At 46.7% G+C, this 14,259-nt stretch overlaps 1 protein-coding gene across 16 annotated transcripts in view; it reads right to left on the bottom strand.

Moving 5' to 3' along the window:
* CADPS2 (calcium dependent secretion activator 2) overlaps positions 1-14,259 on the bottom strand; it is a 454,201-nt gene that overhangs the window by 83,283 nt on the left and 356,659 nt on the right. For 12 of the 16 annotated variants that reach the window (XR_012010532.1, XM_072783288.1, XM_072783294.1 and 9 more), the window contains 2 exons: positions 13,853-13,976; positions 11,819-11,839 (listed from right to left, as the gene is read on the bottom strand). Coding sequence is in view for 15 of the 16 variants with exons in the window: in XM_072783288.1 (XP_072639389.1) it covers positions 11,819-11,839; positions 13,853-13,976 (145 nt within the window). In the remaining variant the exon portion in view is untranslated. The remainder of the gene's footprint in view (positions 1-11,818; positions 11,840-13,852; positions 13,977-14,259) is intronic. The other 4 variants (XM_072783289.1, XM_072783295.1, XM_072783291.1 and 1 more) reach the window with 1 other exon arrangement.

Here is a 14,259-nt window from a genome sequence, read left to right as displayed (position 1 = left end):
ATGCTTTGAACAGAAGTGTGACCTGGGTGCTGAGAAAGGAGTCGGGGATCTTGTCGTCAAACGTATCTGTTTCCTTTGACATGGAAGCAAGACGGCTTAGGGCAGCCAACTAAAGCATGAGGGGCGATCTGTGACGCTTAGGTTTGCAGACTGTCTCCTAGATGGACAAGTGTAAAGATCCGGTGTCGAGGGGCGTCGGGCTTAGGGATATCTTGAATATTTCTACAGTTTTAACATCCGGGGCTTGCCAGCCACTATACAAAACTCCTCAGGGACTTGACAGGTTTAGTCTTCTGAAATTAAAAAAAAAAAAAAAAAAAAAAAATCTGGCATTACAAACCCCGATGAAGCCTTTTAATTTAGTGCTGGAAGCTACAGGGGCACTGAGTTATGACCTGTAGGTAATAAACTGATTTCTAAAACCATTCATCTGTCCTGGCTCTGAGTACTTACAAAGTGTTGAGAAATAAAGAGGTGAAATCTGTCAGTTTGCATTACTCTGGTTTTGTCCAATTGGAAAAGACTTTTTGATACATCTAACCTACTCAGATTAACAAGGTGCCGCGGGAGCCGCACGGCGACGTGTCACTTGGTTTACCTGTTGACACATGTTAGTAGATACACGAAAAGGTCACCAATCATTCAGTTTCAAACTTTGGAGTTGGAGGAGGATAAATTCTACCAAATTGCTCACGGAAGAAAGAAAACGTGCTATGTCAAGACTGCACTTATCTGTGCATCGCACTCCACGTTAAAGAAAAAAAAAAAAGAAAGATAAACAACACACGCAACAAATACATGACACGTTGTCAAGTGAGCTGAGTAAACTGACATCCTTTTTGAGACCTTTTAGGGAACAGGTGTCGAACACTTGTAATGAGGTTTCCATGCATCTTCAGAGGAAGGAGACAAGATTGTCGCAAGAGCTGTTCAGAGTGTTACAGACCGCGGCTGAGGGAGTGATTCCCGGGAAGGGGCACGCCAAAGGAGACAGCACATAAATGCTTGGTTTTCTCAGGAGGTGCTTATGTTCGCGCTAAGAATTCCTACAGAAGGCAAATATTCATTGAAGGGGAGCTTTTGGGAGAATGCAATTTCCTCCAGATCCTGGGGAATCTGGGACATATTCAATTAAGTACCCCTCATGCACTGTTTTGTGCGGTTACCTTATATTATGAATCTTTCTTCTCTTGCAACTGTGAATCAATATGATTCATGGAGCTTTCGTGGCATCCCTTCAGGGTAGGTTAAGTATTTTTTTTCCCCCAAGCATAGACAGTTAGCTGACAATTCTAGCTAGAAAATGAAGTGACTAAAATGGAACACGCTAGATTTTTTAAGAAAGTCAAAGCAATTTTGTTTCAACTTCAATAGGTAGCAGATACACTTAGGAAACCATCAAGGGAGTGAAAAGGTAAAACGTCAGCTGGGGACCCTCACACAGAGAACACTGGCTCCATGGAGGGGGCTGGGGCCTCGCTGCCCCGCGTCCTGCCCTCCCTGGAGCCCGGCCTCTGCCGCAGGGCTGCCGTCCGCCCTGCCCACTTCCCAGGCCCGTCCCAAGAGCAACTTACTTTTGGGGGGAGAGCATGTGGCCACGCGAGCCATGGTGGGGCGGCGAGGGGCAGGGGGGCCGCCCCTCTTCAGGCCGCCAGCAGCTTTTTTTGTTTGTGTTTTTGACTGTTGATATTTACAGCGATGGGACAAAAGCAACAGGAGGGAAAACTGCCGTCCCCTCGGCACAGACCAAGGCCAGGGTGCTAAACCATCATACCCACTGCTGGGATCTTTACCTCTACGCGCACACAAGGAAACAGTTTTACATTCAAAAGTTGAAAGAAAGAAAAGGAAGAAAAAGAAAAGAAAGAAAAGAAGGATGGAAGGATGGAAGGATAGAAGGAAAGAAAGAAAGAAAGAAAGAAAGAAAGAAAGAAAGAAAGAAAGAAAGAGAAAGAAAGAAAAAGAAAGAAAGAGAAAGAAAGAAAGAAAGAAAGGAAAAGAAAGAATGAAGGAAAAAGAAAGAAAAAAAAGAAAAGAAAAGAAAAGAAAAGAAAAAAAAGAAAAGAAAAGGAAGGAAGGATAAAAGAAAGACTGACTGTATTCAATCTCTGCCCTGGAGTACACATTTTTAAATTTCTGTGACAAAATGAGAAGTTTGCATAAAGCACGTCTGCACACCGAAGTGTGACGTTTATCTAAAGGAGAAGTGTGTGATTGTTTGAAGGTGGAACTGCTATTTTCAGAGAACCGGTTTCAGTTGAAAAGACTACTGATGGACAAAGTATGCTTATTCAGACTTGGGGATATTTGGCCCATGTTTTTTGAAACAATGAATTAAATTTGTCACTTAAGCAGTATTTGTTGCCAATTATGAAATGAAAGCTTTCAAGGAAAGCTAGAATTTTAAGAAACTTGTATCTGTCATGAACTTGACAGCTTCCCAAGACCACGAGACCGGTCATGTGAACAAGAGTGACTTTTTGGTATATTTGTTGACACTAAGATCTTCACTCAGGGCACACCGACATTTTCTGAATTAGTCCCGTGTGTCACAAAATCATGCTTGGCGAGAGATCTACTCAAAGTCCACGATGAACCAATTGGACTTAACAGTTTGAACAGGTTCACTGACATGCTTTCAGATTCGACGTTGCAATTAACCTGTAAGAAATGATCACTTTTCGAGCTTTGGTATCATCTCATAGCGCAAAACCCACAATTATGTTAAAAAGTCTGTTGAAAGCTTCCTCCCTTTTCCAACTACCTACAAGTACCAGGCCAGATTTTTAAAAAATCTGTATCAACCGAGAAAACACATTGCAATGGACTCGGTGCAAGAAGCACCTCTGAGAGGCCAGCTGTCTTCTATTAAGGCGGCCATTAGGGTCGCCTGGGGGGCCCAGCGGTTTAGTGCCTGCCTTGGGCTCAGGCTGTGATCCCGGGGTCTGGGATCGAGTCCCGCATCGGGCTCCCTGAGGAGCCTGCTTCTCCCTCTGCCTGTGTCTCTGCCTGTCTCTCAGTCTGTGTCTCTCATGATGAATAAACAAATCTTAAAAAAAAAAAAAAAGAAAAAAAAGACGACGACGGCCATTAAAGAGGGGAGGGCAAAAATTTTTTTTTCCCCAAAACCTATTTATGTTGACAGATGATGGGTTTACTCTTATCGTTTGTAATTAGTATTTTGTATATTTCTCAGTTTTGCTTCTAGTACGGTAAATCCGGTAGCAGCAACCCATCGAGACACAAGCTCCTCGGGATTGGGGGTTTTATTAGAGTGTACTAGTTTGTGGGACTAAACATTCGAGATCCATGGTTGTTCAGAGAAGGTACTGACTTCAGCAGGTTGACTTTACATCTGGCAACCTTGCTGGACTCTTGGACCTCAAAGGTCCTACGCGGATCCTGTTGGATTTTCTAGCGGGAGGATCATTTCATCCGCAATGATGGTTTTGCCACCTTTTTCTGTTCTTTGGATTTACTTTTTTCCTTCCTTTTATGTTGTCCAAGCCTCTCAGGGTTGGACAACAAGGGCTCTAGTACTTGTCACTAATCCTAGTGGGAAAGCCTCTCAAGTTTCTTCTTTATGTAAAATACTTGCTGAAGGTTTTTTCTATATGGGCTTTATAAAGTTAAGGAATTCTAGGATGCTAACAGTATAATTTTTAATATTTGTGCTGAACTGTTTCCCCAACCTTTTTTTTTTTTTTTTTTTTACATCTCTTGAGATATAAGTTTTGTCTTTAGTTTGTTAGTTTCCTGATGTTGAACCCCTCTTATATTCCTGGAATATTATTTTCCCAACATACTGTTGGATTTTGTGAGTTAATACTTAGGGACTTTGCATAGATGCTCACAAGGAAATGAGCCTATAATAATGTTCTTTTGTTCTACTACTTTTAGAACATTTGGGAATTAAGATTATATTTGCTTCGTGAAATGAACTGGACAGCTTTCACTCATTTTCCATTTCACTGAACTTATTCTGGATAAGATTTGTTCCTTAAAAATTTGGTAGAACTCATCTCCAAAACCAACCAGACTTACAGATTTGGGAGTGGAAGGGTTCTGACAACTCTTTCAATTTCTTTAAAATTGGCCCGAGTTTCATATCTTGTGTCGATCATATCAACACAGTTTTTCAGGAAAGTATCAAGTTCATCTAGATTTTTAATTTTTGTCTTTGTTCATACTACTCTCCCATTATTTTCCATATCTCGTGTCTCTTATTTTTCTTTCATATTGTATTTACCTGAATTTTTTTCTTAGTCTGACGGAAATCTAACCCTATGGTTTCTACTCTCTACATCACTTAGCTTTCCTTTTGCGTTGTCGACATCTTTTGCCTTTCCTGCTGCCCTCACTCTGATCTCCCAGATGACTAATAAGTTCTTGGGCTGTATTCATCCTTTATCCAAGGTTTCTTACCACCATATTATTTTCATACCCAGTATTTCCATTTGGTTTTGCATGACTTCTTGTTCCTGCATCATATTGCTATAATCTTCCTATATGTCCTTGAGTGTATTTTGCATAATTTAAATTTCTGCTCCTAATATTAAGTTCTAGATGATACATATAATTTGTCTTTCGTAAGGGGCTGTCCTCCTCAGCAGTCTGATTATTTTTGACTCGAAAGCTCAGGGCCATTCAGAGAAACTCAGGATGAGATGGAGACAGGTGCTTGCCTGGGTCCCTTGAGGACAGAGAAACGTCAGCTTTGGAGCAGAAAATCCCAGAATCCAGGACCCATGCTGGTAATTCCCCTTTGCTTCTGATCTATTAGGCAACTAAGGAAAGGGACTCACCGTTAAGCTGTTAGATTCAAAGCTGCGGCACTTGACCAAAAGTCTGCTTAGGTTGTAGATCACCAGGCTAGAGGTTGGGATGCAGAGGAGCGAAGGCGTGACTGCCCGAGAGTGGCTCAGCCCATCCCAGCTTTCATCGCATGGCAGCACAGGTGGGCCCAACTTGGTAATGCCACAGACACCAGCCACCTGGCCTACAGGTACCAATTCCAAAGGCAAAAGGAAAGGCACTGATTGTCTCAAGGTGATGCCCTGTGCACGCTCCCTCTGCGCAGCTGTACTCCTGCTGGTATGACTTCCCACCAGACACACTGGGGAGACTGGATACCAAACTTCCTTGGGCAGACAAGTGCAGTGAGAGGGAGTAAATGCTCTCTGAAGGGCAGATGGGAGACAGTGGAGAGGTCAGGGTAGGGCAGCTTTATTTGGGGAGACACCGGGGTTATAGATGGAAAAGTATGTAGAAGGAAAACAGGAGAAAGAAGAGAGATAATATGGAGTAGATTCCACCCAGAAAGAGGTAGGTGCAACTGAAATCAGTATCACACATGGAGGAGTCAGCCTGGAAAAGGAAGATACTTCATCCCTTGATGCTGGGCAACAGGAGACATGGGGAGGTGGGGATGCCAATAAGTTTGTAGGCACAGAGGCTAAGAGCTGAGGCTTACTGTGCTTCCAAGGCCGAAAGGAAGGGACTGCCCTTGAATACCATAAACTTATTTAAGATTAAGATCTTAACAACTTAAAGCTCCTCTGACAGCCTGGTTTGGAAGGAGAACATCAATCAAGATTGAAGCCACTTTCATTTTGAATATGGGATTAGCTCTGACCATCCTGACTGAGCCTGTCCTTACCTGTTGTAACTCACGATTCAAAAACAGAGAAGGAAAGGGTGGACGACTCATGACAAAGACTGTGAGTCAAGGAAAGGTGCCACCCGGGTAGGTCACAGAACACCCGGGGGGAAGCGTGGCCAACCATCCAGGGCTGGCAACGTTAACGCGAACGTAGGGTATGAAAAGCCCGAACCCAGGGGAGCAGGGAGGTGCTGCCAGCAGTTGTTTTTAATTGAGTGAGACGCTAATGCTTCCTCACGATTAAGCCCAGATAAGTCAGGAAGGATGTTAACGAAATGCAGACGCGGAACCATTTTAAGAGCAGAGGGTGCTAAGCGCCCTTCAGTGTCTCCGTGGTTTGTCTGGAGTTGACAGACCTTCGTCCTTGGGTCACCAGAGCTGGGTGGTGGGTGCGGTGGGCCCAAGAGCGTTGCAAACGCTACCGTCACGCTGCCCCTGGTACAGGGCGCTCCTGTGTCCTCACTTGGCTCTTCACGTCGTTGGTTAGTTACCCGAGTGTGCAGAGAGCTAGTGTGCAAGTGCACGACGCCCCTTCCTGTCTGCAGTGGGTCTTGATCTAGCACGGGTACGCACCCTGCTCTAGAGCCCCATCGCAGGGCAGCCAATGTCTCCACTGGCCTCTTCTGGTCAATAATCCTTGCAACTCCTGCTTATTAGGTCCCCGAAACATCTCTTGATTCATAGGAATTAATCTGTCAGCATGGTCATGGGCCAACTAACTGGTGTGAACACAGATCATAGTGTGGGGTTGCTATCCTGTGTGGCTGGCGAGGCGGTGGGGAGAAAGGCTGAAGCAAACACACACACACCACAAATCTGCATTCCTTCCAGATCAGATGTGGAAACGGCCAAACTCCTATCACTGACACAGAGCTTAAGACACAGGATGGGGATCCCCGGGTGGCGCAGCGGTTTGGCGCCTGCCTTTGGCCCAGGGCGCGATCCTGGAGACCCGGGATCGAATCCCACGTCGGGCTCCCGGTGCATGGAGCCTGCTTCTCCCTCTGCCTATGTCTCTGCCTCTCTCTCTCTCTCTCTCTGTGACTATCATAAATTTAAAAAAAATAAAAAAAAAGACATGTAAAGACACAGGATGGTCCTAGTCCTTCCGGGTGTGTACGCTACACTGAGTGAGGCTCCTGGCGTCGCAGAGAAGTGGTGGTAAAGACACTGAACTCTGTATACTGACGAGAACATGCCGAAAAAGATAGTTTAACGTTTCATTTGCCAAATAGGTGATGGAATAAAGGTAATTCTTGGCTATCAGAAAAAACTTATCTTCTTAGGTAATTTAAAGCATCTGTCGAGCCTCCAAAAAACAGCCAGTCTTCCTTTGTATATAGGACAAAAATAAATTTTAATTTCGTCCCTATCCAGATGATGTAGCTCAAGCAGCAAGTTTTACTCTACCTACACATACTGTTTTACAGACTACAAGTTCTTTATAGATTTATGATTCTCACAAATATTTTAAAGATGACAATAAGTCATTCTCTCCTACAGCCAGAAATTGCATTTATCAATTTGTCTCTAAGTCATCAGGTGACTCAGAAGCAGAAACGGTCACAGAGGTTTTAGTTTCGTGCCAAAGTCCCACTGTTCAAGCCACGCTGCCCAAAAAGCCTACAAAGAAATCCTTTAATGCTTCAACTTTGTAGTTTTTAAGCGGAGAATTCTATTGTTTCTGATATACGACGTACTTCCCGCACAGTACTGTCAATTCCTATGGGAATGCAGGATTTCAGGTTTATTATTTAGATATTAGTAGCCTGGAATTCATTGTAACATATAATCAAAAAAATTTTTTAAATCAAATGTATGAAAAAAACTTTTATGAGAGAAAAGAGTTACTCTGGGAATATCAGGAAGAAACTATTCGCTGACAAAGTATCTTCCTGCGCGGCATAGTTCTCATCGACCCATTTCCACAGTCGCAGGGACTGCGGCACAGCTCTTGCCCGTCGCCCCCCGACAGCGGTGTGCACCCCACGGCCCACGGCCTCCCCCGCGAGGGCTGCGAAGCGCCGCTTCTCTCAGGGAAGGCGAGCGGCGCGGCCCCCCTGGGAAAGCATCTCTCCCCGTTCAATGGAGATTCGGAGAATGAGAGCACCTGGGGGTTAGGGCCGGGCACCTGGCAACCAAAGGGCCCAGGCAGCCTCACTGCACGCCGGGCCTGCTCACGGCTGCCTCCTGGCCCAGGGCACCGCCGTGGCAGGTCCGCGCCGCGCTTGGGAGCAGGACTGTCCTTAGATGGGTCACTGCGGTTCTCGTCCCTAAGAAGTTTCCTTGAATTAAGGCACCGATTCTCCTTTACTGAGAGCTACTTTGCATCAACGAGGTACACAATTAAAAAAAAAAAAACAAAAAGACAACAGGAAAGTGAGGTTCGGCCCTTCTTTGAACCCTAGGTTGTAGATACCGCACAAAGGATCTCACTGTTACGTGAACAGTCGTGATGAGATTCAATCAAGTAGGAAAACTAGTTGATATTGCAGCCACGTAAATCTGAAACATTTCTTAAAATTTTAAGGAGAAAAAAAATGCTTTCTGGAAATCTTAAGTTCTCAAAACGAACGATCTGTTCTCATGGAACAAATGCAAAGAATTCCCGAAAAGGAAAGGCGGTGTTTAGAGAGCAGGCGTTTGTTTTCACGTATTGCAAAGTCTTAAAATCCCTTTATTCTGCAAATTTGTGCTGCAGATGGAGAACGTGAAGAATTCCCAAGGATGGAAGAGAACTAGGAGTCCAACGAGCATCCTGCTGAATTACAGATTCAACCAAACAGGCTAGATGGCCAACGGTCGTCAGTGCAACTGTCCTCTGTGACCTGCGGCTCCCGGGGCCGAGGGGCGCCCCTTCCCCACCTCACCCCCGCCCACAATAAGAGCATCAAATTCTGGTTCAATTTTTCCAACCTTGTTACTGTGAAGCGGTTAGTTTTTGCTTTTATACTGTTAATCATTCAGTGATTGATTTGAAGGACCTTCCGCAAGCCAGTCTGCCCGTTTACAGATGTTCTCTCTGCTATAAATAGCCTCATCAACCCTCTGCCATAAACTCATTCATTTATTCAGTAAATAGTAATTGAGTACCCACTATGTGCCGGGCACATTTTCCAGCCCCGGAGACAGAGCGGGTTCCTGAAACACGAGAGCCCTGCCCCTGTGGAGCGGGCGGTCTAGGGCGACAGTAGGGTGACCGGCCTGCGTGTGTCAGATCCTAAGTGCCAGGGAAACATCGGGTCGGGGAGGGGGGAGGCGCTGGGGGGGCGGGGGCGGGGCGCTTACAGATCTCAGTCACTCCCAACACCTGGGACGTGGTGGGGGGGGGGCGAGCACAGGGAGACTCTGCCGGCAGACGGGTCCTGGACGTGGGGCTACGCCGCGTGCCAGTGCAGTAAGTCACGCAGCTGACCTCAACAGCTGTACGAGACAGTGACGTGAGATGCCTCAGTGGTTCTGTCCGCTGAACACGCCCTGAAATAGTACCACGTGGATGTGTCAGGTTAAAGGAACTGCTATTAAAATCGACTTCGCCCGTCTCATTTTACCTCTTTAACGGGACGACTAGAGAATTTTAAGTGGCGTCTACGGCCCTCTTCGGGACTCTATGGCCATACTGTTCCCGACTTCCCTTCCCAGGTTTTAACCGGGTGCAGAGTTAACCACGCGAGCTGCCACGACAAGCGAGGGAGGCCGAGCCAGGGGCAGCTGGCGACAGCTCCAGGAGGCTGCTGCGCTCCCGCCCCCCGCCCGGCCGTGCCTGGAGCCCTCCCGGCTCCGGGCTCCTGGAAAGGCAGTAGCAGGAAGGCGTGAAGGGTGAACGGGTGCGTGCACGGTGCTTAAGACTCTTAGTACTTGTAGCGAGTGTCCGCTCTTGGGGAATAAAGATCTGTACTTTTGGCCAAAGCGACCTTGGGGCTCGAGCGATGGTGCGGCGGCGGCTGCGAATCAGCCCTGGCGGCAGGAACACGGGGGACGCGGGTGCAAGTCCCACGTCTGCCGAATTGGTAACAGCAGCACACCGCTGGCAGGCTACCGTCCCCTGCTCTGAGGAGCCAACGGAGCAGAGTCCTCGGAGGGGACGGGGTCATTGGGTGACGGCACCCTGACGCCCCTGGGCACAGGGGGCTCTTCCCAGCTGGCAGGAGCCCCCCGAGGGAGCGGCCGCCTCCCATACACCCAACGGCCACCCTCGTTTTCAGTCACTTTTAAAAGCACCTCCGAGGACATTCACGAGGTGACCCTGTGCACTCGCTACGAGATGTGGCCCAAGAAACGGAACGACGTTTCTTCAAAACCTTTGTTCTGTTAGTTGAGAAGATTCTTCACCTGAGGCTAGCTCTCCCTTCATCCACATCAATCACTAGACTACACTGGTTTTCCACTTTCCTATTTAATTCCACTCTTTAAAATTCAGAAACATTTTTTAAAGATTTTCCAAAGGATGCATTGATTTCAGAGAGAGAGAGAGAGAGAGAGAGAGGCGAGTGACGGGAAGCGATGGCGGTGGGGGCAGGCGGCAGAGTTAAGCAGACTACACTCCGAGGGGGAGCCCGAGCGGGGCTCCGTCCTACGACCCTACAATCACGACCCCAGAACTAGACACCTGACCGACCACCCAGGCGCCCCTTAAAGATTCGTAAGTAATCTCTACATGGACGTGGGCTCGAACCCGCAGCCCCCAGGTGGAGAGTCGTGCTCCACTGGCTGAGCCCGCCCGGCGCCCCCATGGGCCTTGAAGCTCATGGAGCACTGGTCCTGGAGTCTCAGCCTGAGCAGAGGAGCGAACAATGGTCCTCACGCACAGAGCGGGCTTCCGCCCGGAAGTGAGGGGCCACAGGACAGCACAGTCCCCTCCTGTCCCCTGTTGATGGGGCTGCCCCAGGGCACCTCTGCCCCCCACCCCAAGTACCCCAACAGCCCAGGCAGGAGAGCCCTGCAGACCAGCTCAGGACACCCACCTCGGCCCCACGGGCTGACTCTTTCTCCAGGTCACTAGGAAAGGCCCTAGCGACCCTGGGCCTACTCAGGCCAACGACCCTGGGCCGACTGTGGGCCAACGACCCTGAGCCGACTGTGGGCCAATGACATACAAACTACTTCACGACGTTGACATTGTGAGAGAGACAATGCCGTGAGGGATCTTGGACAAGTCCACCCCGAGAGGCTGCCCAAGAGGGCCGGGGACCCCCGAGGTGCACTTCTGGGGTCAGTGCAGCTGTGTTCCTCACCCCGGGGGCACGGCTTGGGGCCGGTCATTCTCTGCCTCTCCGCCGTCAAATGCTCCAACAGAAGGGGTAGTTCAGAAGCTAGAAAGACGGCCCTTAAGTCAAAGACGTCAGTTAAAAGCCACCCAAACGTGTTGTAACGCTGCGTGTGGGTTCGAAAGAGACGGCAAACTAGGGCGAGGACGCTTCGTCACTGCTCTCCTGTCCCACGGTCGTCAGAGGGAGCTCACCAGCTCACCTCCCTGTGGGCGCAGCGCCGGGCTGGGTGCTGGGACCCAACAGGGAACACCTTCCACGAGGGTCCTGCCCGCTAAGGACGACGCAGGCAGGACGGACACGTAGCGGCACATGCAGTTAAGTTCATCACAACTGTGATCAGAGGCATAAGGAGACCAGAACAGCACCGTTATCAAACTCAGAGACCCAGAGAACGCTTTCCCCGCAGCGTTCAGGCCTGAGGCTGGGATCTCAGAACCCCTGCGCCTTCCTCCCGTTAGCAACTTGCAGAGTTAAGACCTGCTTACTTCTCATTTAGTGGCACTTATGCTTTTTACCCATTATTTTTCAGGAGTGATAAAGGAAAGACGGTCCTCTTTCCTTGCGGTAAGAGCCCTCCGAATATCGGCAGTGGCTTCCAACTGAGATGGTGTCCACGCTTCAAACGTAATGTGTGACGTTCATACAGTCTCGGGGCTTTTTCACTTTGAATTTATATAAAAAATACTGCCGAACTTTTCCAGAGGTAAATGGCCTGCATTTTCCCTACGAAGCACGAGCCATAGTCCCAACAGAATCCAAGTGTTCTCAGTATCTTAATCAAAGTGATCTAATAGGAGCCCTGGAAAGTAGGCAGCTATTCATCAGCGCCAAACATCATGCCGCCACGACAGAAATCACAGCGCGTGCATGCACAAACGGTCATTACCTGTGTCCTTTTCTGCTGGGCCTAAAACATAAGAAAAGACAATTTAGGAGAAAAGCAGACCCTCCCCGTGCTGCTGCACCCAGGCTGGCAGTCAATCAAGCAAAAGAAAAGGGGCTCACTTCCTTTTTCTAAGTTAAATTAGATTTTGTTCCTGGGGTGGTCCTGAGCATAAACAAAAAAGTGCTGTATTTTTTAAGATACACAAAAGGGAGTTGGAAGAAAAGGAGACAGTGAAATGCTTAGAGGTTTTCTCATGTAAAGAGCATGCATTTTTTTGTTTTGTTTTGTTTTGTTTTTCTTTGAAAATGGAGATGGCTCAGTAGTTTGACCTAATTAGATTTCTAGGATCCATTTTCTAGAATATTCTCACAGTCAGCTAGAAGAGACCAATGACCCCAGACGGGAAAAAGGTGGGAGAAATCCTTGCTCATTGTCCAGTTAGTCCTATAATAGGATCTTCTCTAACACGGACTTATTTCTGTGTGTGATCCAGAACAGCCGTGCCTTTCGACCACCAGTGTTAACATGTCCAGCTAATTCATAAAAGCTACCTGTGGCTGCGACAGATAATTTTATTCGTCCATGTTAAAATGGACTCTGATGAGAAAACAAACAGTCTGCAGATCCCTTCAGTATCCTTGGATAAGACAGTGGTCAAAAATATTAACTAGAATAGAGACTTAAGAACAAAAGGCTTCTCATAGGTTTTTTTGGATAGAGTTTAAACATTAGGATAAAATAATATTGTGTTTATTCAAGTTGTGCACAAACTTTTTCCCTTTTGTCGGATTTGAAGGGTTTTAAAATGCCTGTTTTTGTACGGATTCTTTCAACCCATGTTCACGACACATAATATTCCGAAGCACAAAAATTGTTTGAATGAGTATTCAAGAGGTGAAAACCAATCTGTTTATCTTCCACTTTCCCCAAATGATCTAATGTTCACTGCTTTTGCCTTAACACAACGTGATATCATAATTAATGATGTTAAACTGGTAACTAAGGCGGTTTCATGTTGTTACTCTCGTGATATAATATTGGTTGCTATAGTGATGGGATGGCTTTTTTGTTAATCACTCAGGAGGTTGGTTATTGCATGCTTGTTAGAAAGCTCGATCAGATTTGGAGAGAAAAAAAGGATATAACAGCCAATTATAATCAGTCTTTCTCACTGTCCCATTTTTGATAAAACTATCTTAATATCAGTAATTAATAAATTTATGATTAAGTACAATTTTATATTAAGTTACGAAAATTTTTCTAATAGAGGATTTGCTTTTATTTTTAGATGTATTTAACGTTACAAACTTTTTTCCTAAGTAAGCACTGCACGTACCACACAAGACAGTTTCATAATCAAAGCAAAAAATCTGAGCCCCTTTCTTTCGTTTTTATTTATATTAAAGGGTTGTTGAATAAAGTGATTTTGTCACAGATTTCAATCTCATTATTTCTAAGCATCTTAAATTTCAGTCTTCTTAAGGAATGAAAGCTGAAGGAAGAGGAAAAAATGTGCAGTCCTCTCCAGAGCTCTAATCTTTCAAGTGCATTAATATACCGCCAGCAATGAAAAGTTGCAGGAATCCTATCAGTTTATCTGGGCCCTCGCCATAATCCAGTTTCCTCCTCCTCTGAGAGACACCGTTGCACAGAAAATAAAATGATGTGACACTGTACCGTTAACCGATCAGGAAAGAAGACACTGCCCAGAGTTTAAACGCTAGACATACTTACGGTAATGTCAAAAAATACAACCCATGAAAACACCTTTTGGTCCCTTGAAAACTCAAAATAAGAACAAAGGGCAACTTAAGCACGAATCCCGGGTCTTTCATTCAAGCAGAGTCCCAGGAGGCATATTAAAGCAATGAATAGGAAAAAGCTCTTCAGTTCACCAGCTGAGATTTTAATGAGACATTTCCCTTTGCCACGGTACAGGTTTGTTCAGGGAAGGAAAGAACTCCGCACAGAAAATTCAGTTAATAGGCATTGTTGGCTCTCACCGCCACTTGGGCGAGCGCTCGCCGCACTGACCTTCTGTTCTGGCATATTCTGTGAGTCTGGTGTAATTGATCAAGGCAGCCTTCTCCAGACACTTCCTGACCACTTTTTTCACCTCTTCCGCTGGTATGGGAGTGGCAATATCTTTCATTAAAACCTAAAGCAGGGGAGAGAAAGCGGCTGCATAAAATAGACACCACAATCAAATGACACAAATTGTCGGAGATCTATTACTAGGAAGGGGGCCTAGGTGGCACCGGGGGAAAGTAATGAGTCGGCACTTCACAGCGCGGGACGTGATCCTCCCCTCTTGGCTCCTCCTGTCGAAGCCTCATCTATGCCCATCAAAACCTCCCGAGGCCGGACCACCATTCACCCTGACGACTGTCACTTCTCCTCCGGGGGCCGCAACACCATTAGAACAGCTGTTTGGGATCGGG

Source organism: Canis lupus, chromosome 18 (assembly GCF_048164855.1).
Source record: "Canis lupus baileyi chromosome 18, mCanLup2.hap1, whole genome shotgun sequence".
Lineage (NCBI taxonomy): Eukaryota > Metazoa > Chordata > Mammalia > Carnivora > Canidae > Canis > Canis lupus.
The sequence above is the reverse complement of the archived record's forward strand: the minus strand, read 5'-3'. Positions and strand labels throughout refer to the sequence as shown.